Consider the following 22,846-nt stretch of genomic DNA (forward strand, 5'->3'; position numbering starts at 1 on the left):
TTTAAATTCAGTTTCTCATGTGAAGTATTTGTCAATAGTTGGTCACCTGTACTGTAAGTGTAACTTAAGATAGTAGAATCATTGTATAAGAAGTCTAAGTGCTGGAGTGAAATCTTCAAGTTCTAAAGTGCTTTTGATATATTTCAATGCTTATTTAAAATATTTAAGTATAGTTTTAATTTGCATGATTAATCATGGACTGTAGCTTTAAACAAAACTAGAATTATGCACTTACTGTTGTACTATTAATCTTGTAAATCTAGTAAAGCAGCATTCCTGTTCATGAGAGGTGGAACAGAGGAGTGAAAAACAAAATAATAAGTGGGAACAGAAAGCAGCGAATGGTTTACTAAAATATTGCTCAAATGTTTTCATTTTGATTAAGTACTATTAGGAATCTGTCTTAAGAAGAGGTAAGTAATACATTTTGATAATTGTTTATAAAATTCAAGTCAATAGGGATAATAATGGTCTAATACTTTCTACTTGTAAATTTGCAAAATGTTCTATATGCTGTCAAAACCAATAAATACTGAATTACAAAAAATAAAAAATAAATTAAGAGTTGATGCAAATGATTTAGGCTGAGACTTAAAATCCGAAAGCAAGAGTTTATTTTTCGACACCACACCACTCAGAATTCTGGCACATTTCCAAAGACACACAAAGTTGATTTTAGCCATTGCTAAGATACTGCTGTTTTGTAAGTAACACAATTATTTTTGTTAGGTATTGTTTAACTTTAGAGATCATCTAGCATCTAGAACATCACTTAAGTTTTGTGGAAAGTGAGGACAGTTTGTAAGATGATTATTACAGAAATCACATCTAGCATTTTTTTTAAAGTATTATACCATATCAATGTTCATCTAAACATTACAGTCACCATAAAATGGAAGTAGCAATTGTCCTCTTTTTTTTGTATTGTGACGTATATTTGAGTGAAACGACTTCTGAAATGAGAAAAATGTAAGATCATAGGATATACAGATAATTTGTGTATTTGGTACCAATTTGTACCTCTAAGCAGGGGCGGACTGGCCATCTGGCAAACCGGGCAGTTTCCCGGTGGGCCGACCTACTTTTTGGGCCGATACATCTCATACTATATTTGTCTGAGCAGCCCAGTTAGCGTCTTTTTTCTAGACAGACCGGCCCACTGACATTTTAGCAGCAGCCCATTGGTTATTTTTTTTGAATGACATTAAGCTGGCCCAATCACCGCTTTGGTCTCTGTGCAAGCGAGCGTGCATCGTCGGTCAGTTCACGTGTCAAAAGAGAGAGAGAGAAAAAACGCAAGGGAGGCGCAGAAAAACCGCGCGACTAAAAGAAGCAGGCTCCTCAGGCAAACGCTGCAAAATGTGTTACAATAACACAAATGTTTTCTGCGGTAGCAGGACATTCAACTCGCGTCGCTGGTGATGATGATGATGATGGTGGCGGCGGTGGCACTGGCAGCACCAGCACGCAAAATGTCAGTGAGGAGAGGGAGAGAGACGAAGGAGAAGTGAGTGTATGACTGCGGTAAGCAGAACTGCTTTCAAAACACAAGTGTAGATAGATACCCCTTGATAAAACTGAGTCAAAAACACAAAATATGGTGATAAAGCTGCAATAAAATAATTGCACTCTTTGCTCTGTGACTACAAGAGTGTATCTGATTCGTAGATTTTTCGTTGATTGTTTGTTTCAAAACGTATCATTTCTCTTCAAGCAAAATCAAACAATCCAGGAGATCTGCTTACAGAAAAAGATATGTTTATTGTATAACAACACACTTGACAGATAATGTTAAAAATCTCTATTACTGTAATCACACAAGTTTTCTTCAGTAAATGTAGTGAATACTTTCCTGTAAGTACTGCAAGTAATAATCAGTTTTCAATATTACTGTAAGCAGCACTTGTATTTTGTAATAAGTCAGCAATCCAATGGTAAATTTCGCCAATTGCATGAAGCTTGTTTTAGGATTCATAAGTGTGGATTATACAGTTTTATTGCATTAATAAATAACACGTTCTATGAATGTTTGTTGTGTCAACTTTTACTCTTTTCTACCTGCTATTAATTTGGGTTTAGTGCTTTTATGGAATTGGAGTTGCTATTGCTATACATATTTAAAGGCGTGCAAAGATGGGTGGTATTTGTTATTATACACTGCAAAAAAAAGATTTTCAAGAAAAAAAATTCTTAGTATTTTTGTCTTGTTTTCAGTAAAAATATCTAAACATTCTTAAAATAAGATGGTTTTTTTTTATTAGCAAAATGACCCAAGAAAATCAGTGATTTTGTGTATAAAACAAGCAAAAAAAAAAAAATAATCTGCCAATGGGGTAAGCAAATTTTTCTTGCATTTAGTGTTTAAGAAAAATTTTCAAGAAATATTTGCTTACCCCATTTTTTGATTTTTTGGCTTGTTTTATGCACAAAATCACTTAAATTTGATATTTTTGGTCTAAAAACTAGACTTATTTTCTTGGGTCGTTTTGTTCATCAAGAAAAAGCATCTTAATTTTAGAATTTTTAGATATTTTTACTGAAAACAAGACAAAAATACTAAGAATTTTTTTTCTTGAAAATAATTTTTTGCAGTGTATGTAGTGTGGGCCGGTTTGGGCCAAAATGCCAGGGCCGAATTTTTGTCCCAGTCCAGCCCTGCCTCTAAGGTACTAATAAGCTCTTTAGGTTCAAAAGTGTACTTTTCAAAAGGATAAAGCCTCAGTGACAGCTAGTGACACTTTTTAAAACTTTTTTTGACAGTGTCCCAGACTAAAACGTATGTTTACTCCTTCTTTTTGGACTTCAGTGCTTTCACATCTGAATAGTTTGCATGTCTACATCTGTTGTTGCAGGTTAAAAAAAGCCTGATTGAAGCATGATATCTCTGCATTGAATCTTATACACTTGGAGAGCCATGACCAGTAATTATAAAACAAAAATGAACGAGGACACAGGCATCTGTGCTGAACTGGTTGATTTAAGGTTGCTAATGTTTCATGTTTAAAAAATATTAAGTTGTGCATTATCTGCTCACTTGAACTCATTTTATTTTAATTCATTTCATTTATAAGCTTGAAAAAGCCATACAGGCCTGCTTCACCTAGGCAAAGTCATGTGTCGCTGGGAGAAAGGTCTATTACTACACCTGTAAATTTTAAGGATGGAACTTCTCCTCACAGGTGACACCAGAGACACCATCATTGATAAACATAATGAACACTGTTGAAACCATGTCTTAATTCAAACATTTTTATTATTTTAGGTCAGTTCAGCAAGAGGACTCAAACTTCTCTTCTCGTCTGTCCATGAAAACTGTTCGGTCGATAAGCCCTCCTCTGCAGTTTAGGAATAAAACAGATTTAAAGTATGTAAACATCAGGGCATGAAATGTAATATATATATAGTATGTAAACAAATTTTGACATAAAACACTCTAAAACATAAAATTTAATGCTAATTGAATGTATTTTATAAAATGTCATAAAACTGGGGCCTCCTGGCACAATCTCTGGACCCCCAGTTTGCAGGGCCGGCGCTAGCTATAGGCAGAGTAGGCAAATGCCTAGGGCCTCAAGCTTGGAGGGGGGCCTTCATAACTGCTAAATCCATGTGAGCTAGTCCGACAGCAATAAATACAGTTTTAAGGTGAGTTCGACTTTATGCGTCGCCGCCGCCTTAAGAACCGCAGGCGTTTGACATCAAAGTAACGCGAGAACGATTGATAAGCAAACTCCTCTGTATGATTTCTCGATTCGCTCTCGCGGTGCTTTGATATCATCCACCTGTCGGTTCTTGCAGTGCCTCATGAAGTTAAAGAAGCCTAGATGAACAGCATTCAAATCTCTGCAGCTGACCCACTTGAGTGACGCTGAAAGCGGCTATCACGTCCTTTTCCTGCTTAGCAAAAGCGGGATGCAAAGACAGTTCAGCGCATGATGCAGGTATTTTAAAATAATGCATTTAAAAAATAATCTTAGCTTTGTTCCGTTTATCAACGTCATTTCAGGACAGATCAAACTTGCGCGCTGTTGACTCTGTTTAGACATTTTGAATGCGTGTGCATGATAGCATCGCGTGGGGAGCTGACTATCAAAAAAAGTCAAGTTAAAAAAGTTTCTATTTAAAGTCAAACAGCAAACAAAACTGGCGTTATTATGGATATTTAAGGTATAAAAAGGTATTGAAAACACATGAATATATCCATAGTCTAATAGATAACTTTATACTGTATATTGGTTCAGTAAGGGGCTGATCACACAAAACGCGTTTATGGCAGTTGTAGGCGCCTTTTTTGAATGATATTCTATGGGCAGGGAGCGTTTGCGCGCTGTTTATGCGCGCCGAATGCCTTGCGGTTTTTGCTGCCGGCCGCAGCACGCGCTTTTGAAGGAGTGCTGAGCGGAAAAGCGCCCAACGTCATTCGCGTCTTTCCATTGTCCAATCGAATGAGGGGTAGAAAAACACTTTCTCACAATATTCTGAAAATAAGAGGGGTGTGAGGGGCCTCCAACATAAATTTTGCCTAGGGCCTCCAAATATCTAGAACCGGCCCTGCCAGTTTGAAAACCACTAAACTATAGGGCCTTTCAGTGCATCTAATGCAGGCTGACACCATGTAAATGACAAATTTCTCTTGATCTACAGGAATATTCTAACATCATTGTACATTTTTGCATTAACATGAACCACAACTCAAAATCAGAAGAAGAAAAAAGCTGTTTTAGAAGTTTTGATGCATACAAAACATGCCGATGTCAGATGAAACAATTTGCTAGTATTTGCAGTCATCTATTGTTAGCAAACCCATCTCTTCCACAATTTTTAACCAAATCCACCTTGTTGCTTAATATACTATAGTAAAACAGATTTGCCATTAGGAGCAGCAGAAAGGCCTCTGAAATTTAAACTCTGGAGGGTCTTGCGGGACCATGCTTTAGCCCTGGTTAACACTAACAGTTTTAAGATAATACTGTGTAAGAATATTTCTATTACTCGAAAAAGCTGAATCAATTGATTTGTATTTATTTACATTTTTAGGGATCAGCCATCTACTTATCAGGTAAATGTGAATCATTTTGCCTCAATGTTCCATTTACCACCCGAATTTAAAGAGGAACCACATCCTGATGACCTAAGGTAAACATAAGTAGTTATAATAACAACATACACAATACTCACCAACTTCAGAATCATATACGGTTTAAAGCACTGACATACTGTATGTATTTGTCTTTCAGAAGTCTGCAGATGGGATTAAGCTCAAGGATTTTAAATGGTATGCCCATCAAATAATCATATTTTTATTATATTCCAGTACCATTATTAAAGAACTCAGCAACCAGGACTAATTATTTTTTCTAACCGATATTACACTTCACAGAGGACCTGATGTGGACAATTCAATTTAAGCAGACGTTGAAGAACAGATATCAGTGTATATTCGAGGGAAACGAAGAGCACAGCAACCCCACTCTGCTCAACAACGTCTACACTGAGCTCTACATCACTGACATCGGAAGTTGTGACAATAGCGAACACGAGATCAGACAGATCGAGACAATATCTAAACATCCGATCATATGGGACACACCAATCAAAGTTAACGATGTCTTTAAAGCTTTTCCCGGATCTACCAAACCAGTCCGAACTGTGCTCACAAAGGGAATTGCTGGCATTGGGAAAACCGTGTCTGTGCAGAAGTTCACCCTGGACTGGGCTGAAGATAAATCCAACCAGGACATCCACATGATATTTCCACTTCCATTCCGAGAGTTGAATAGATTTAAAGAAAGTAAGGTTACTCTCATCCACATTCTCCAGCAGCTCTACCATCAAGAGATCGAAGCGAACGTGTTGAGCTCAGGCAAATACAGGATCATTTTTATCTTGGATGGACTTGACGAATGTCGGTTTCCTCTAGACTTCCAGCAAAACAGAAGTTGCTCCAGCGTGACAGAAGCCATCTCAGTTAGTGCTTTACTGACAAACCTTATATGCAAGAACCTGCTTCCTTCTTCACAGCTTTGGATAACCTCACGACCAGCTGCAGCTTGTCAAATACCACCTGACCTCATTGATCAAATGACTGAGGTAAGAGGTTTCACTGACTACCAAAAGGAAGAGTACTTTACCAAAAATATAAGCGATCCAAACATGTCACACAGGATCATCTCGCACTTGAAGTCATCGAGAATCCTTCACGTCATGTGCCACATCCCGGTGTTTTGTTGGATATCGGCTACGGTTCTTGAAAGGATATTTTGCGAATCAGAGGGTCGAGAAATTCCCAAGACGCTCACGCAAATGTACACCCACTTCCTCATTTTCCAGATTAAGCAAAGGAGTCACAAATACAACAGGAATTACAAGGAAGATCTGAACTTGGATAGCATGTTGTTGCTTGGAAAATTGGCATTTCAACAACTTGAAAAGGGTAATTTACTTTTCTATGAGGGCGATCTAAGAGAATGTGGGCTTGATCTCAACGTCGCCTCTGTGTATTCTGGAGTCTGCACACAGATCTTCAAAGAAGAGGCAGGACTACACCAGGAGAGGATGTTCAGTTTCATCCACGCCAGTATCCAAGAGTTTTTAGCTGCGTTATACGTCTTCCTTATGTTCGTCAACAGCCAGCAAAACGTCCTCAGTCATACGCCAAATGCAAAAATTGCAATTGCTTTTAACAAACCTTCAATGCATGAATTTCTCAAGTTTGCCGTGGAAAAGGCTCTGGCAAGTGACAATGGACACTTGGACCTTTTCCTCCGTTTTTTGCTGGGACTTTCCCATGCTTCCAATCAGACCCTTCTCCAACTACTGCTAACTGAGACTCGGAGTGATCCTGAAGGCAGCAGAAAAACTCTCCAATACATCAAGGAAAAGATTAGGGATCAGCCTTCAGCAGAGAAAGCAATTAGTCTCTTTCACTGTCTTAGTGAATTGAAGGATGAATCCCTGGTAGAAGAAGTGCAGGACTACTTAGGTTCAGGTGGCTTTAAAGGTGGAAAGCTGTCTCCTTCACACTGCTCCGCTTTGGCCTACTCATTGTTGATGTCTGCCGAAGAACTCGATGTGTTCAACTTGACTAAATGTATTGATCCTAGTATGATCTCAAATGAGGGAATGCTGAGACTCCTGCCAGTGATCAAAGCATCCAGATTGGCTTTGTAAGTATCTCAGAGGGTTGTTTAGGCCAGAAATACATTTACGCAGGTATGAAAATATGAATTCTTGGCCGACAAAATCAAGTGCATGGTCCTGCTTTACATACTTGGCATGCACATTTGCGTTGCTATGGTGATAAAAGACCTCACTGCCCAAGGGATCAATAGAGTTGTTTTCATTTGTCTTTGCAATTAAACCTAGTGCTTTTATTCAGGTAAATAGCTTTTGCTTAGCAGTATGGCTAATAAGCTCAGCAACTACTGTCCCATGATGGCAGTTAATCTGAATCTTCTTCCACCAGCATAGTTTCCACCGCAACAATGTTAAGAATGTCATACTTGACAAACATTTTAGAACTCATAAAGCCAGGCTTATAGAAGCATTGGCATTTGTGACCCTGTATGTGCCAGGCATGTGAAGAACCTTATGATTTCGAGTGTCACTTAATGTAGTACAATGATTGCAGCTAATCATTCTGTGTGAATTATCCATCAGGCTAAGGTTATGTAATGTGACAGAGAAAGTCTGTGCAGGCCTGAGCTCTGTTCTCAGCTCAAGTCATTCTTGTCTGAGAGAGCTAGATTTGAGCTCCAGCAATCTTAAAGATTCAGGAATACATCATCTTGCCGTTGGACTGGGGAATCCCCAGTGCAAGCTAGAGATTTTAAGGTAGGAGCACCTCAAACCTTAAATAAATTAACATTGCAATTTCTGAGCAATTCATTTGTATTTTACGAGGGGGTTAATTCGTAATAATTTATACGACCACATTCATGCTACGTTAAGGTTAGGGGCGGGGTTTTGTTACTTTTTTATGATAATCATACGTTTTTATACGATTCAGTTTGAACAAATTAGCCAACTCGTAAAATACGTACAAATTTCCATGAGATTTGGCTGGAAATGTATAGTAATGAACTGGTATTGCAATAACTTTTTATGAACTTGCTTGCAATTTTTCTTCTCTATGGATGTAGAGTTTTTAATTGTAGCATTGGTGAGGATGGCTGTGCCTCACTGGCCTCTGCTCTGAGGTCAAACCCATCTTACTTAAGGGAACTTGATTTATCACACAACCAACCTCACGATTCAGGTGTGAAAATGCTTTCTGATGTGCTGACAAACTCAACCTGTAAACTGGAAACACTCAGGTAGGTCCCATAATTTTCTATACAAAAACTGCTGACACTAACTTGAAAATGTTAATAGTTTTCTTACTACCCAAAATAATTTAAAATGTAGATGTTTTGACATGATATAGCAGGCATTTCAGCGTTGATTCACTGTTGAATCAACACTTAGGAGGACAAGGTTGAATCAACGTGGAATCACTTTTTGATTTTGCAAATTAAATCAACGTTGTTTCAACAAGAACTGACATTATTTCAATCATATTTCAATGTTGAAACAAGAACTGAAATTATTTCAGTCATATTTCAACGTTGAAACAAGAACTGACATTTTTTCAACCACATTTCAACGTTGAAACAAGAACTGACATTATTTCAAACATATTTCAATGTTGAAACAAGAACTGACATTATTTCAATCATATTTCAACGTTGAAACAAGAACTGACATTATTTCAACCATATTTCAACATTGAAACAAGAACTGACATTATTTCAACCATATTTCAACGTTGAAACAAGAACTGACATTATTTCAACCATATTTCAACGTTGAATCAAGAACTGTCATTATTTCAACCATATTTCAACATTCAAACAAGAACTGACATTATTTCAACCAAATTTTAATGTTGAAATAAGAACTGACATTATTTCAACCATATTTCAACATATAAACAAGAACCGACATTATTTCAACCATATTTCAATGTTAAAACAAGAACTGACATTATTTTAACCATATTCCAATGTCAAAACTAGAATCAACATTATTTCAACCATATTTCAACAATGAAATAAGAACTGACATTAATTTTAACGTTAAAATAAGAACTGACATTATTTAAACCATATTTTAAAGTTGAAATAAGAACTGATATTATTTCAACCATATTTCAACGTTGAAGGTCATATGCTTTGCTGGGAGACATACTCACCGTTTTTTTATTATTCTTTTATCCCAGTGAAACTTTAAAAAATAGATGCAGGGATGATGTCTTTTTGTAAGCAAAACCCGAAACTTAATTCTACAACATAAAACACACCACTAAAACCCCATTCATGAGTTTTTATGTGTAATAAAAAAGGGCAGATTATAAAAAGTTGGTACATGGGACTACAGATGTTGTCTGGAACTTTATATGCCATTAAAATGTCAATGCAATAATCCAGAAGCCTATAGAAAATTCCCATTGACTTTTTGCCTATAGAACTGTATGTGAAGCTAACCTTTGGGTTGGCATACAAAAATAAAAAAGTGCTTGCAGATCTCTTATATCACATACAGGTACACAAAACCAGCTGACAGCATCACTCTGAATTTTATTTACAGTTTTTCTGAATTGCTAAAACACATTTTTTGAAACCATCACTCATTTTCTCAAAACCTTAAACACAAATCCCAATTTCAAACAAAATTTACAGAACCCCTGACTCTTCTAGCAAAAACAAACAATTGCTTCAAAACCATTTCACTTGTACTCAAAATCAAACTAAGCTTTCAAATCATAAACACATAAGTCTAAAATATAAAACACTACAAGCATCCATTAGACACTACCTTAAAAAATGGAAAACACAACATCCAGGAGATCTGCTTACAGAAAAATACAGGTTTACTGTACATAACAACACAATTGACAAATACTGTTAAAAATCTCTATTACTGTAATCACAAGTTTAGTTCAGTGAATATAGTGAATACTTTACTGTAAGTACTGCAAGTAATAGTAAGTTTTCAATATTACTGTAAGCAGCACTTGTATTTTGTAAAAAGTCAGCAATCCAACTGCAAATTTTGCCAATTGCATTGTCTCTGGTGTCCTTTTCTTCCTCATACTCTTCATCTACCTCTCAGACTGTTTCCAATTCACACAATTGGTAAAAAATACCATTAGATAAAAGTGTGTAGAATTTTGAGTTGTTGTGTTTACTCGATGATAACGGTGTTTTAGTTGTGTTCAACTTCTGCCTGCATGTGTTTAGCATTTATAAAACAAGTGCATTGCAGTGTGAAATGTGTGTTTTAGTGAGAAGTTTGTGTTTAGAATTTTGCAAAAAGAGTGCATGATTTGACAAATGGGTTTAGGCCACTATGAATTTGGTTCAGAGATTGGGGGTTAGTGTTTTAACAATTCAAAAAAACTGTATTACAATTATAAATTTGCTTAGTATTAAAATGTATAGAGTTAATATATACAAGAGTTTAATATAAGACTACAGTACTGTAATGAGTTTCTACTGTGCTTTTAAGTGTAAATAAACTGAAATTTTTTCTAGGTTTATGGGTTGTGAACTGACCAAGAAAAGCTGTGCGGCATTGGCCCAAGTGCTTCAGTCCTCCTGTTCCAGCCTGAAACATCTGGACTTAAATCTGAATAGTCTTGAGGATTCAGGTGTGAACATGCTTTGTGCTGGTTTGAAGAGTCCTCAGTGTAAACTTCAGACGCTGAGGTAACAGAATAAACCCACATCCCACATCGCAATAGCATGTGTCTGATGGGTCTAAAGTTTACATTTGTCTCGTTTTACTTTTTAAGTCTCTCAGACTGTGGAATAACAGCAGCTGGATGTCCAATACTAGCATCTGCGTTACAGTCGAACCCAACACATCTGACAGTGTTGGACCTTAGCCTCAATAACCTTACGGATACAGGAATGATGCACCTGCTTCCTTTGTTTAAAGATCCATGTGTTCATCTAGAGAAATTATGGTAACAGGTCTCCAATTTTTTATGAATGTAAATAAACACAGGTGCAAATTATGTTAAACTACAGGGTTGTATGTTTGTGCTCTGTTAAGGTTGAATAATTGTGATCTCACACAAACGAGCTGTCAGATGATGAGTTGTGCAGACCAATCCAAATGTTCAAGTCTTAAAGAGCTGAACCTGAGTGCTAATGTGATAATGGACTCTGGTTTGAAGCAGCTCACAGTGGGATTGTGTCATCTTCTATCGGGTCTGCAGTCACTGAGGTAATAGTTTATTTAAAAGTTACAAGTAATCCAAAAAAGAAAAGTTGTAATTAAATTGAAAAGGAAAGCGTAATATGGATTGTGGAGATCCAAAATGGACATAAACACCAAAAAGTGTCAAACTGTATTTTCTGAAGCCACATGATACAGTATCTTTGTGTGATGAACAGGTTGAAATTGTAATTGTTATTTACGGCTAAACTCATAGTGTTCAACGCATTATCTTTTATGTTCCCAAGAATAAATAGAGCCAAATAAATCTAGAAGCTTTGTAAGTGTATAAGTCATGAATCTTTTAAATCACTTACATTTATAAATGTTGCAAATTCAAATATGGTGCAACACATCTGGATGTTCTAGATTTAAGCATCTGCAACTGTAAATGAAATGTAAGAGCTATGCTGGAAAAACTCATTTTTAACTGTTAAAACTTTTATATTAAAAAGCATCCATGATTATACAGCACACAGACACGTCTAATTCTGATATAATATCATCTCTTGCAGTTTAACCTACTGTAGTATTACAGAAAATGGCTGCACCTTTCTGGCATCGGCTGTAAGATCAAACCAGTCACAGCTAAGAGATCTGGATCTCAGAGGAAACAAACTATCAGATTCAGGGGTTAAACTACTTTTAGATCTTCTGGAGGATCCAAACTGTAAACTAGAAAAACTGGAGTAAGTACATTTGCAAAATAAGACATACATTTATATAAAAAAAATCTGAGTTACCTAACAATCCTAAATATTGTTTTAAAAGGGACATTCTTAATGATGCAAATATATATTTTCACTCTTTGAGTTTGAGGTGAAATATGATCCAGACAACCTTTTAAGAAATTTTGTGTAATATCTGAATAAATGCTTGAAAAGGCTTTTTTACTTTGTACCACAGATTATATCCACTCATCAGGTGATGACAAAGAGGCCTAAATTCGAGAACAACAGTGTAGAAAAAGCTGGATTAATGGAAAAATTGACCGACTTTCTCTCAGCACTGCTACAGCACAACAGTCAATCCTGAAAGGAGGACAGAGGCGTAAACAAGACATCGGGTCTTTATGTCGTTCATCCTCTGAATTATTTAAACCTACAAGGAAAAGCCATCATGGAAACTTGGCAGGAGGTTTGAAACATCTGTCATACCTGTATGTGCGTGAGACTGAACTGAAGATACGCACAGAGTTATTGAGCCATGGTGACTTGCTGGAATACAGAAATATGTAAAAAATGAGGAAGAACAGGTTTACTGGGGTTTTCAGCTGCAATCACTTTAGCAATAATGTTAAAGTCAATTCAATTCATCAATCAATTAATCAGAATGATCACCTTAACAACTGCTTAGCAACCAGCTGGAATTCCCCATAGTAACCTAGCAATTTAGCAACACAAACTTAACCATATATCTATTTAAAATAATAAAACTACCCAGATACAACATTACAAAGTTCCCAACAAGCAATTTTGTACTTTAAAGACGTCTAACCATAGCTCAAACATAGGCTAAACTAAATAAAATAAAATAATGAAAACAAACACATTGTAATCACTGCTGACTTTACTTACATGATGAGATGTCATACATCTCAAGTTATTTTGGCAATAAACAACATGTAACCAAATGTAAGTTTATTTTGGCTAGAAGTGGGTTACTCATAGCCAGACAGTATATGAGGTCTGTAGTTAACCTAGTCCTAGACAGTGAAATAATGGCTATTGCTTGCTGGGTTATACAAAACTAAAATGAAAATGATTTTTACAAAACAAAAATCATTTTTGCACATAGGCTACTGTACATCACATAATTGTCATTAAGTTGTATTCCGTTTTACTGTATGGATATTTGCATCATCAGATTAAACTTCTTATGAAGTGTTTTATGACTGAATAAACATGATGTAAATCTCTATGCAAACAGCAGAGGGTGGTACAGTATCACTGTTACACCACATCCTAAAGACATCTGTGGAAATGTATTTTTTTATATGCATTATATGAGCAATTCCTGCCTCACGGATGTCACCTTTCTGGTGTAAACTTGATATATAATCAGAGAATGTGTTTAGTACAAATTTAATTTACCATATGTTTATAGTTTGCTAAATCTCTGATGATTCAGAGTCCAGACCCACAGAAAAATATCAGTCTTTATTCATGTATCTTTTTTTAGACAAGATAAAATAAATGCTTTATAGTTTTTGGGAGACAACATACTTTGTAGTAATTCTGTGAATTTAAATACAGAAACTAGAAGTAATAATACGTAACAAATAAACATTTAATATTTATTTCAGTGCTGGGCGTAGATTAATCTAGATTAATTTTATACAAAATAAAAGTAATTTTTTGCATAATATATGAGTTTGTGATGTGTGTAAATATTATGTATATTTAAACAAACACACGCACACACATACACACATATACATTTAAGAAATGTTTTATTTATATATCATTTTTTATTTATATATATAATATAGAATATATAAAAAATATAAATAAATATACATACACATGTAAATGTTTCTTAAATGTGTGTGTATTTATATATATGCATAATAATTACACACAGCACAAACTCATATGTTATGCAAAAAATTACTTTTATTTTGTATGAGATTAATCTAGATTAATCTATGCCCAGCCCTATTTTTTTATATAATTTTTGTGTGAGGAAGAAACAACGTTATGGACGTGACAATTCTAAAATTTGCACTTACTTAAATATGAAAAATAATTCAAACAATGTTTTAAACAATTTTAACAGAGACTAGGTATTTAAACCACCAAATATTGACATCTAAGATATCAGTATGGTTAAAACTGTTTGGGAAAAAAAAACGTTACTTTTCATAATAAGGTTGACATTTGCATGGAATTGCCCATATGGGGAGACCGGGTATAGTTGTAACACGGGGAGAGTTGTAACACTACCAATTCCAGGAATCAGGGATAAGATAGGAGTCATGTGACAGTTTCAGTTTTCTCAGACTTCCTTTATGATCCTACATGGAGGTGTTGCCATCTGTATTGCCATCTCTCCTAAAGCTACAGCAGAAAATCTAATTCTGAGTTAAGAAAGTAAAAAAAAATAACAAGATAATATTTTTTTTAGCACTTCCACTGTTGTAGATAATGTTGTATGCGTTGTATCAAGTCAAACTTCAGTTTCTCTTGTAAAGAATGGTGTATCAACCTTCTGCTAATTTCAAAGCACCATGCTAATACAGCTAGCTAAACAATGGGTGACAGTGATGGGGTAGGTTGTAACACATGTTTGGAAACCATACCCTTACATACAAATAATATTTTTTTTTATGATTTTCACACCATGTGAAAAGCCAAAACAAGAAGGTAAAAATAAACTGCCGGGAAAAGAGTGAAGGCTGATAACTCCTCTTCAGATGAGGAAGATTTCTGGGTCGTCTGCATGGAACTATTTAGAAATTCAAGACAATTCATGCACAAACACATACAATATACACATGCACTCCCCATATTCACACATATTTTATTGTTGCAGCTATTCATTTAAAATAAAACTGTTGTTGTGGCATAACACTTGAAGTACCCTTAGTTTTTGGGCATTTTGTCTACCTGTTACAACTTACCCCAGTATGTGTTACAATCTACCCCAGTAGTGGGGTAGGTTGTAACAAAGGACCATCTTGTATTTGTCGTCATCTCAAAAAGTCTGTGACATAGTTGCAGAAATTTAAACTGTTTCTATTTGTAGCAGACAAATGTGGGTACATTGTCTAAAAGTTTCAGACATGTAGCTACAATTAAAAGGTAGTTTTGGTGCTGGAGAAAAAAAGTGTTACAATCATACCCGGTCTCCCCCTATATTTATATGTATGTATGTAAAAAACAAGTTTGTTTCTTTGAGCATTAATGACATTTTTTTCTCAGAATGCAGTCTGTTTTATTTCAAGTTCATTTGTAATGATCATATTTGTAATATGTTGTTGCACAGTGCCATTTAGAGAATAATAGAAAGAAAATATTATTGAACAATATTTATAAAACAAAATTTGGTGACCAAAATAAACCACTGTGTTATCAGCTACACTGTATAATAACATTATGATGTCATCTTTTTCACTTATACCTTTAAATTATTTGCAATTGGTTCATTGTGCCATTGCATGTAGTGTACTGTAATGTCTCTTGTAACTTTGCTTTTCTAAAGTGTAAAACCAAGCAAATGTCAACCAAACATAAAAGATTTTGTTTAATAAAAAGCATTTTATAAATACAGTATAATTTAAAGTATAGCATCATAAATCTCTGAACTAACATACATTTAACATTACATGTTATGTATTTAATTCAGATGGTTATCTAAAACGACTTACTGTGATTTCCAATAGATCAAACCGTTTGTACAGTGAAAATCGAACCCATGATCTGTGTTTGTGTCATGCTTAAAAAAACTATAATCTCAAACTCACCGAATGAAATAAACTGGACAAAAAACAAAACAAAGACTTTCAAGTGTTTAATGTTTATTCATAAAATAAACAGGGGGATCATTTCATCAATTGTCATTACAGCCATTACATCACACTTCATATAATATGTAAATCATTGTTGCTTTGATCTAGTTGGTCATAACAAATCCTGTCAGAGTAATAATGTATTCATATTATTACTACACATACTGATTTGTCTCATAAAAGCAACTATAAAATGAGAGCATCAGAGATGATGATTAATCTTAAGCAACATAATCAAATAGGAAATATTGAATTCCTTCATTTAAAAAGTGCTACCGGCTACTTGAGTGCAATCAATGCCAGACTACACCGATATATAACAGCACCTGCATGCATGATAACAGGCCATTCACATGACTTTAATCTAGACACAATGCACAAGAGAAAGTGCTTTAAAAATCAGAAGAATGCAAGAATATAATATAATATAATATAGTAGATTTGGCATGGCACAAATTAATAATGTATTATTAAGGCAAATGTTATACCTCACAAATAAACAACCTACAAAAGTTTTGCTTTTCAAAATACTGCTCATGCTGCAGGCAAACATGATGCAAGCCATACCAAAACCATCAATTCATCATTAACAAAGGTAAACAGTATTTGTCTTTATATGAGAAAGGGCCTTAAATGACCCCAGCTATGTTCTTATGAGTGTTTGTTAACTGCTAGTTCACTTGAGCAAAGACTTCAATGACCTTTAACCTCTTGAGGTGCGTAATGAGTCATAGTGCTGGTAAGCTGGCCCTAATAATGACTACTAAGCAACATTGTCACTAGTTATTTTACATACGAGGGTGTCACACCTGAGCTAAAATGCACAATATCTGTTACTGTAAACAATTTATTATAGCCATGCAATCAAATAGCATATGAATCATTTTAAAACAAAGAAATGAAAAGAGTTCAGTAAAAACTACTTTAAATAAACAATCAAACTCGTAATTTTGAGTGGGATTGAGATAACGCATGACTGATTTGTGCTTAAGACCATAATAGTAAATAAACCGAATTTTAAATGATACTGTCACTAGCACAGGGTCAAGATATAAATAAGGTCGGCTACTTTGTTTTCCTAAAAAATATTCTATAAAAGTGCCTTCATTTGTAAAAGTTTGTGTTTAATTTGAGCAATGAGGAAGACTGCTGTATCCACTAAGACACTCATCACATATGCTACGAAAAGACTCGTTTCCAAATTTGAAGCATACGCGGTTAAAATTTGATGCATGTTTTCTGCATGATTTATAAAGAGATGATAGAGTATGGATGTGAGTGTTAGCACTGTCATGTAAAATAAAAGAAGTCTGAGCTGTTACGCTCACTGCAATGTTTTCTGTCTGAAATCTGAAGGCTTTAAAGCAGAGATACCTGATGTGAGCTCCTGACATTGACCGGACACTGTATCTCCAGTCATGTCAGCAGCTTTTATTCGTGTTAAAGGTTTAAATGAGGAGAAAGTAAGTGATGTTTGGTTCTGGTGCTGAAACGTACTGGAAAACAAAAGATGGTATGTATTTAAAAAAAAACTATTTACTCATTAAGTGACAACTTAGTCACAATTTAGTCAATATACATTATACATATATTTTTATTTGGTCTCACACAAAATATCATATTTAATTGGGTCATTCTACAAATAATTGTAAAGAATCTATAAAATAAAATAAAATCCTTTCCTAAAACCATTTACTTTTAATATGGATATATAAATTAATATGCTAAAAAGTGAAAGTTGAATCTATTTAAAGAGCCACACAGATCGAAACTGACCTGTATTGCAGTGTAACATGTACATGTCTATCAATGTGCAATGTAAACAATGTGCAAAGTAGTTGAACCAAAAAGTGCACGATTAATAAAGTTATTGGCTTCTAAAGTAGGGAGTCGACTCTGAATCGCTGAAACGAGTCGTCATATGGGTTGAATCTCGTGCCTGTCTTTATCTACGTAATACGAACACTTTACATAATAATCCTTGCCCGCAGGAGAAACTAAAAATTCTGACCTGCCCACACTATAACTAGTTAGTGTGTAAACATCATATCATGCTATGTTTTCAATTTGTGTTGTTTTCACTACCAAAGGATGAAGATATGAAGAATCACTGGTTAAAATTACTTTATTACACTGTGTTCTAAAATGTCTAGTTTAGGGTAATGTCTTATCAGTAAGCTGCGCTAGCAATGCATGTTGCAGTTAATCTGTGGCCCGGTTAGCTTAAGTTACACTTGCTTAAATTAGTGTAAAAAAGTGAATGTCTGTCGTCGTTTTTCTAACTTGGACTAATGCTGAATGATGTGTATTGATGTTGGTGTTTAAACTCTTAATATACTGTCAGGGAGTCACATTAGCAAGCGGCTAATCCATGTGCACTTACATTTTGGCTATGGCCTTGTTAGCTTAGGTTACACTTGCTTACATGAGTGTAAAAATGTTAATCTGTGTCATCGTTTTTATAACTTCGACTGATGATGAATGATGTGTATTGAGAGTCACGTTAGCAAGTGGCTCACGCATGTTGCACTAACTCAGTGTTTACATTTTTGCTATGGTCCAGTTAGCTTACATACTTGCTTAAATGAGTGTACAATGTTAGTGTCTGTCGTTGTTTTTATTGCTTGGATTAATGATGAAAGATGTGTATTGATGTTGTTGTTTAAACTCTTAATATACTGTCAGGGAGTCAAGTTAGCAAATGGGCCAAATGACTATATGTTGACTGGCATGTTGCACTTACGGTTTTGCTATGACCCAGTTAGCTTACATAAATGCTTAAATGAGTGTAAAAACGTTAGTTTCTGTCGTCGTTTTTATAGTTTGGAATAATGATGAATGTTGCGTTTTGATGTCGATAATGTCTTCTCAGAAAATCATGTTGTACTATTGTTGGTCTGTGCCACTGATCTGTGCCGAGACTGTGTCAGTTGACCAATCAGAGCAGAGAAGGCTACTGAGAGGTGGGGTTTGTTGAAAGGCTTCACACGAATTGTTTGGGGATCTCTGAGAAATGGGGTAATTTTAAATGTATATTTTAAGGAAATTACAGTGTTGTTTTTTACTTTGCATGCACTTAAACCTGTTGTCCGGGACTTATTAACAGTGACAGGATGCTTAAAATTGGCATCTAACTGGCTCTTTAAAAATTACTTCAATTGGTAACAACTACACTGTAAAAAAGGAACATGAAGTTTAAACAACTTGGTTTTGTAAGTCAATTCAACCTATTATTTTAAGTTATAAACAAGTTAAACAATTTCAACTTGTTTTTATAAGTTACGGTAACATAAAAACATATTCGGTATTGTCTTACAGTGTAAACACTTAAAATGAAACATCTGAGGTGAAAAAAAAGTTTTTTTATATATATTCAATTGGTAAACCCCTGGTAAACATTATACAACAAATCTATTCTTGTAACTACAAAATGCATTATAATTGACATGCATATTTTCATGCAAGCGACTTTCAAAACATTAATATTTGTAAATATTGTTTTTACAAACAATAAATGCTATTATAAGTTAGTTAAAGATGTATTGAAATTGATGATTTAATACATTATATATCTATGTAATATGTGGTTTTCTATAGAAATGTGTAGATGCAATTTGATGTAGAATGACCCAATTAACAAACCTGCATTTAAACTGTAAGTTTACCCCAAAACTGCATGCAAAACATGTCACTTGTGTGGTTCGCGTTTTGAAAGTATGCTACATCTGTGCTTGGATACAGATATCGAGAGCAGCTACAGTTCTGTGTTTATAGAAATCGTTTATACAACAATATATAAATGATGTCATATTTACTCCATTTCAAACCCATATGATGTTCGTTCACCCAGACAACGTTTCACAGAATGTCAACAAAAACCTGGAAATGGTAGGGTATGACCTGAAAATATTTATTCTGTGTAACCTACAGTATTGATTTAAACTGAAAGTAAGGCTTTTTGTTTTGATCTCTGAATGTGTTGTGCTTATGTTGTGAAAGCTGAGCATTAATTCTTTACAGTCTGACAAACACAAGAAAATGAAAGCAAGGCCACGCACCAATGTGTTTCTAGAAACAGTTCATCTCACCGAGAGTGGCTTTTTCTATAATCTCAAACTCTTGCTTTTTCCTTCATGTAACAAAATGAGTGAAAATTCCCGTGCTCAGAGCTTTGGCAGTTCATGTTTTCATAGAGATACAAAAACATCCATGTAAAAAATGGTACGATTGTAAACGTTTGCTTCGAGGTCGCCAGACAAAAGATGTACGTGAGACACGCAGATAGTGGAGTCATATTTGACATTTGAACGAAGAGGCCACTCGATAGTTAAAAACAGTCCATCTAAAACTCTGCACAAAAGACGGTACCGGGTGAAGAGCTGTCACACGACACCCCGATATATGCTCATGTACTGAGTGCGTGCCGTTTCCTCAGAAAGACCTCGTGTGGTCCTGAGAGCAACAGTGACACGAACGGACGACGCGCTGTTTGTGCGCTCGCTCAGATCTGTGTTTGAAGCGAGTGGACGGAGGGTACGACGGAGGTTGATGGAGGTTTGGAGGACGTGGAGTGGGGCGCAGTCTGCGGCTTGATGCCTCTGCTCCTCATGTACTGGAGGAACTGATCTGGGATTTCCGCAAGAACGTCCTTTGCCAGGCGGGCCATGCTGAGAATGTGATTACCCCTGCGATCGATGTAGTCACGGAAAGGAACAAACTGTTTAAAGAAAAAATTAGAATTTTTTTGGGAGTAATTAAAGGGCAATTTCGAGGAACATTTAATCTAATGTATACAAACAGGAAAATATATGGTGCATTGCATTTAATTTAATAATTCAGTGAAGCATCACTTGATTAATAAACAAAATGTCAGACCTTATTCTTATAAAAGTTTATATTAAAATTTAAATAATAATTAATTAAAAATATCTCACTCATAGTTTATAGGATTATTTCACTTTTATATTAAATCCCAATAATTTAAATTAAATAAAAACACCCCAGGACTTTATTGGATCTCAATAGTTTCAATGCAGCTTCAAACGATCCCAACCGATGCATAAGGGTCTTATCTAGCATTTTCACAAAAAAAGTAACTTTTAGGCCACATCATCTTGTCTTGTACTTGCTGCCAGCACAACCTTACGTATTACGTAATCACATCAAAAGGTCATGCGTTACATATGTAAAACACACACTTGTGGACCATATTAAACAATAAACATACACAAAGGCATTAATTATTATCATTTCACATACAACACCACCAAAACGGTCCTCTTTCTCCGCACTTGTAAACACTGGAACGGTAGTTTCGCTTACGTCATGCGTGACCTTTCAAAGTGATTATGTAATACGTAAGGTCACGCAGGTGCATCACACAGCTAGTGCAAGACAAGAAGTTGTGGTTTAAAAGTACATAATATTATTTTGGCAAAAATGAAGATTGTTTTGCTATATAAGACCCTTATGGGATCTTTTAGAGCCATTTGAAGCTGCATTGAAACTGTTGAGGTCCAGTATATGGAGAAAAATCCTGGAATGTTTTCCTCAAAAAAATAAATTTCTTCCCGACTGAACAAAGAAAGACATCAACTTCTTGGATGACATGGAGGTGAGTAAACTATCAGATTTTTTTTTTTATAAAAGTGTAATATTCCTTTAAAAATTGATATTCTGTGTCCAGTACAAGGGTGAACAATAAAAAACTGTATATACACATAAAAGACATTTGAATTGTAGCAAAATAAATAATGAATGCATAGTAAGATTTTCTGGGACAGTTTTTAGTTTTTACCATCCCGAGGGACATAAAACTGCTCATAGTTGAAGAAACATTTATATATATAGTAATGCATTTTCACTAGTAGCCTAAGGGGCAAGACTTTCATGATAACCGGTTTACTGTTTCCCATTTGAAGAATGAGACAAATCTATCTTCTCTGGTAATTGACAGCACATCACAGAGATGGTACACGGGCATGAAGATGAAAACAAACTTAAATTGCTCTAATATTTCTTTCCACAGATAGGACACATTAGGAAACAGGGCAGAAATGCTCACCTGAACAATGTCTCTCTCGGCGAAGCGTCCCCTGGATGATATCCTGACCTCATCTCCGTCCAGTTCAATCATCTCTGTGAAATAGAAGAAAATGACACTGTGAAACCATCACTTCGCCCAATCCCCTCGGCCAAAACTGTTAAGGCGAAGAGCGCTATCACTGGTTTTCATATGAAGTCAAATACGTACTTTCATGTAGCAGATATAAAATGAGTTCAAAGAGCACAAACTGAAATGACTGCGGTGAGATAACCAAACCTGAATATAAATTAACTTTAATTTTTCTTTAAAAAACAAAAATATATCAGGGAGAAACAGATTTCTTTCACATTTTTCCTTACACAGTGCTCAGCTTTACTAAAAAGTCTGCATTTCCAGCTTTCTAATAGGAATGTACTTCGATACATAGGGAGGCATATACAGTGGCAAGAAAAGTATGTGAACCCCTAGGCATGAACTGGTTTTCTAAAGTGATTTGCCATAAAATGTGATCTGATCCGCATCTAGGTCGCAATAATAGACAAACACAATGTGTTTAAGCTGACAAACACACAAATAATTCCTTTTTAAAACATTTACAGTGCTGGAAGAAAATGTAAGTGAACACAAAGACTAATCACTTTAATGAAAGCTAATTTGTGTCAGAAATAAAATGAGTTTAAATGTGTTGTTTAGTTGCTACTTTGATTGATAAAAAGACACTCAAACATTTTAAGATTGCTTTTCTTAAGAAGCATCAGCTCTTATAAAACCATGCTTCTCCGAGATATCCGATCAAGAGTTGTTGGACTCCATAAGGCTGAAAAGGGATACAAAACAATCTCAAAACATTTGGACAAATTGTCTATGAATGGAGACAGTTTATTACTTTAGAAAGGCACTTTTAGGAAGAATACTCATTGAAGTAAAGAACCCATGAGTAACAGCTAAAGGCTTGAAGACATCATAGGAACTGGCACACATCTCTTTTTATGAGTCTACAGTACCATACAGGCACAGTGTCTACGGCA

General features: G+C 35.2%; 2 protein-coding genes across 6 annotated transcripts in view; one reads left to right on the plus strand and one right to left on the minus strand.

Annotated features, from left to right (window-relative positions):
* The first annotated feature begins 289 nt into the window (after nt 1-289).
* LOC135780899 (protein NLRC3-like) lies at nt 290-13,567 on the plus strand. 5 transcript variants are annotated; one of them, XM_065291204.1, is made up of 15 exons: nt 290-413; nt 1,395-1,524; nt 2,853-2,982; nt 3,072-3,179; nt 3,263-3,364; nt 5,038-5,136; nt 5,238-5,275; nt 5,381-7,166; nt 7,660-7,833; nt 8,142-8,315; nt 10,575-10,748; nt 10,835-11,008; nt 11,098-11,271; nt 11,778-11,951; nt 12,169-13,567. In XM_065291204.1, exons 3-15 carry the CDS (start codon nt 2,915-2,917, stop codon nt 12,188-12,190), a joined length of 3,267 nt encoding a protein of 1,088 aa, XP_065147276.1. In that variant the 5' UTR covers nt 290-413; nt 1,395-1,524; nt 2,853-2,914; the 3' UTR covers nt 12,191-13,567. The 5 variants fall into 5 exon arrangements, with proteins under 5 accessions (XP_065147276.1, XP_065147278.1, XP_065147277.1 ...); XM_065291206.1 differs by having other exon boundaries at nt 1,395-1,507; XM_065291205.1 differs by having other exon boundaries at nt 1,398-1,524.
* A 5,259-nt stretch (nt 13,568-18,826) lies between these two features.
* cpne8 (copine VIII) overlaps nt 18,827-22,846 on the minus strand; it is a 71,311-nt gene continuing 67,291 nt past the window's right edge. The window contains exons 19-20 of the mRNA XM_065291199.2: nt 21,837-21,910; nt 18,827-20,489 (exon numbers count right to left, since the gene is read on the minus strand). Of these exons, the coding sequence (XP_065147271.1) occupies nt 20,274-20,489; nt 21,837-21,910 (290 nt within the window). The 3' untranslated portion in view covers nt 18,827-20,273. The remainder of the gene's footprint in view (nt 20,490-21,836; nt 21,911-22,846) is intronic.

Source organism: Paramisgurnus dabryanus, chromosome 23 (genome assembly GCF_030506205.2).
Source record: "Paramisgurnus dabryanus chromosome 23, PD_genome_1.1, whole genome shotgun sequence".
In the NCBI taxonomy this organism is placed as follows: Eukaryota; Metazoa; Chordata; class Actinopteri; order Cypriniformes; family Cobitidae; genus Paramisgurnus; species Paramisgurnus dabryanus.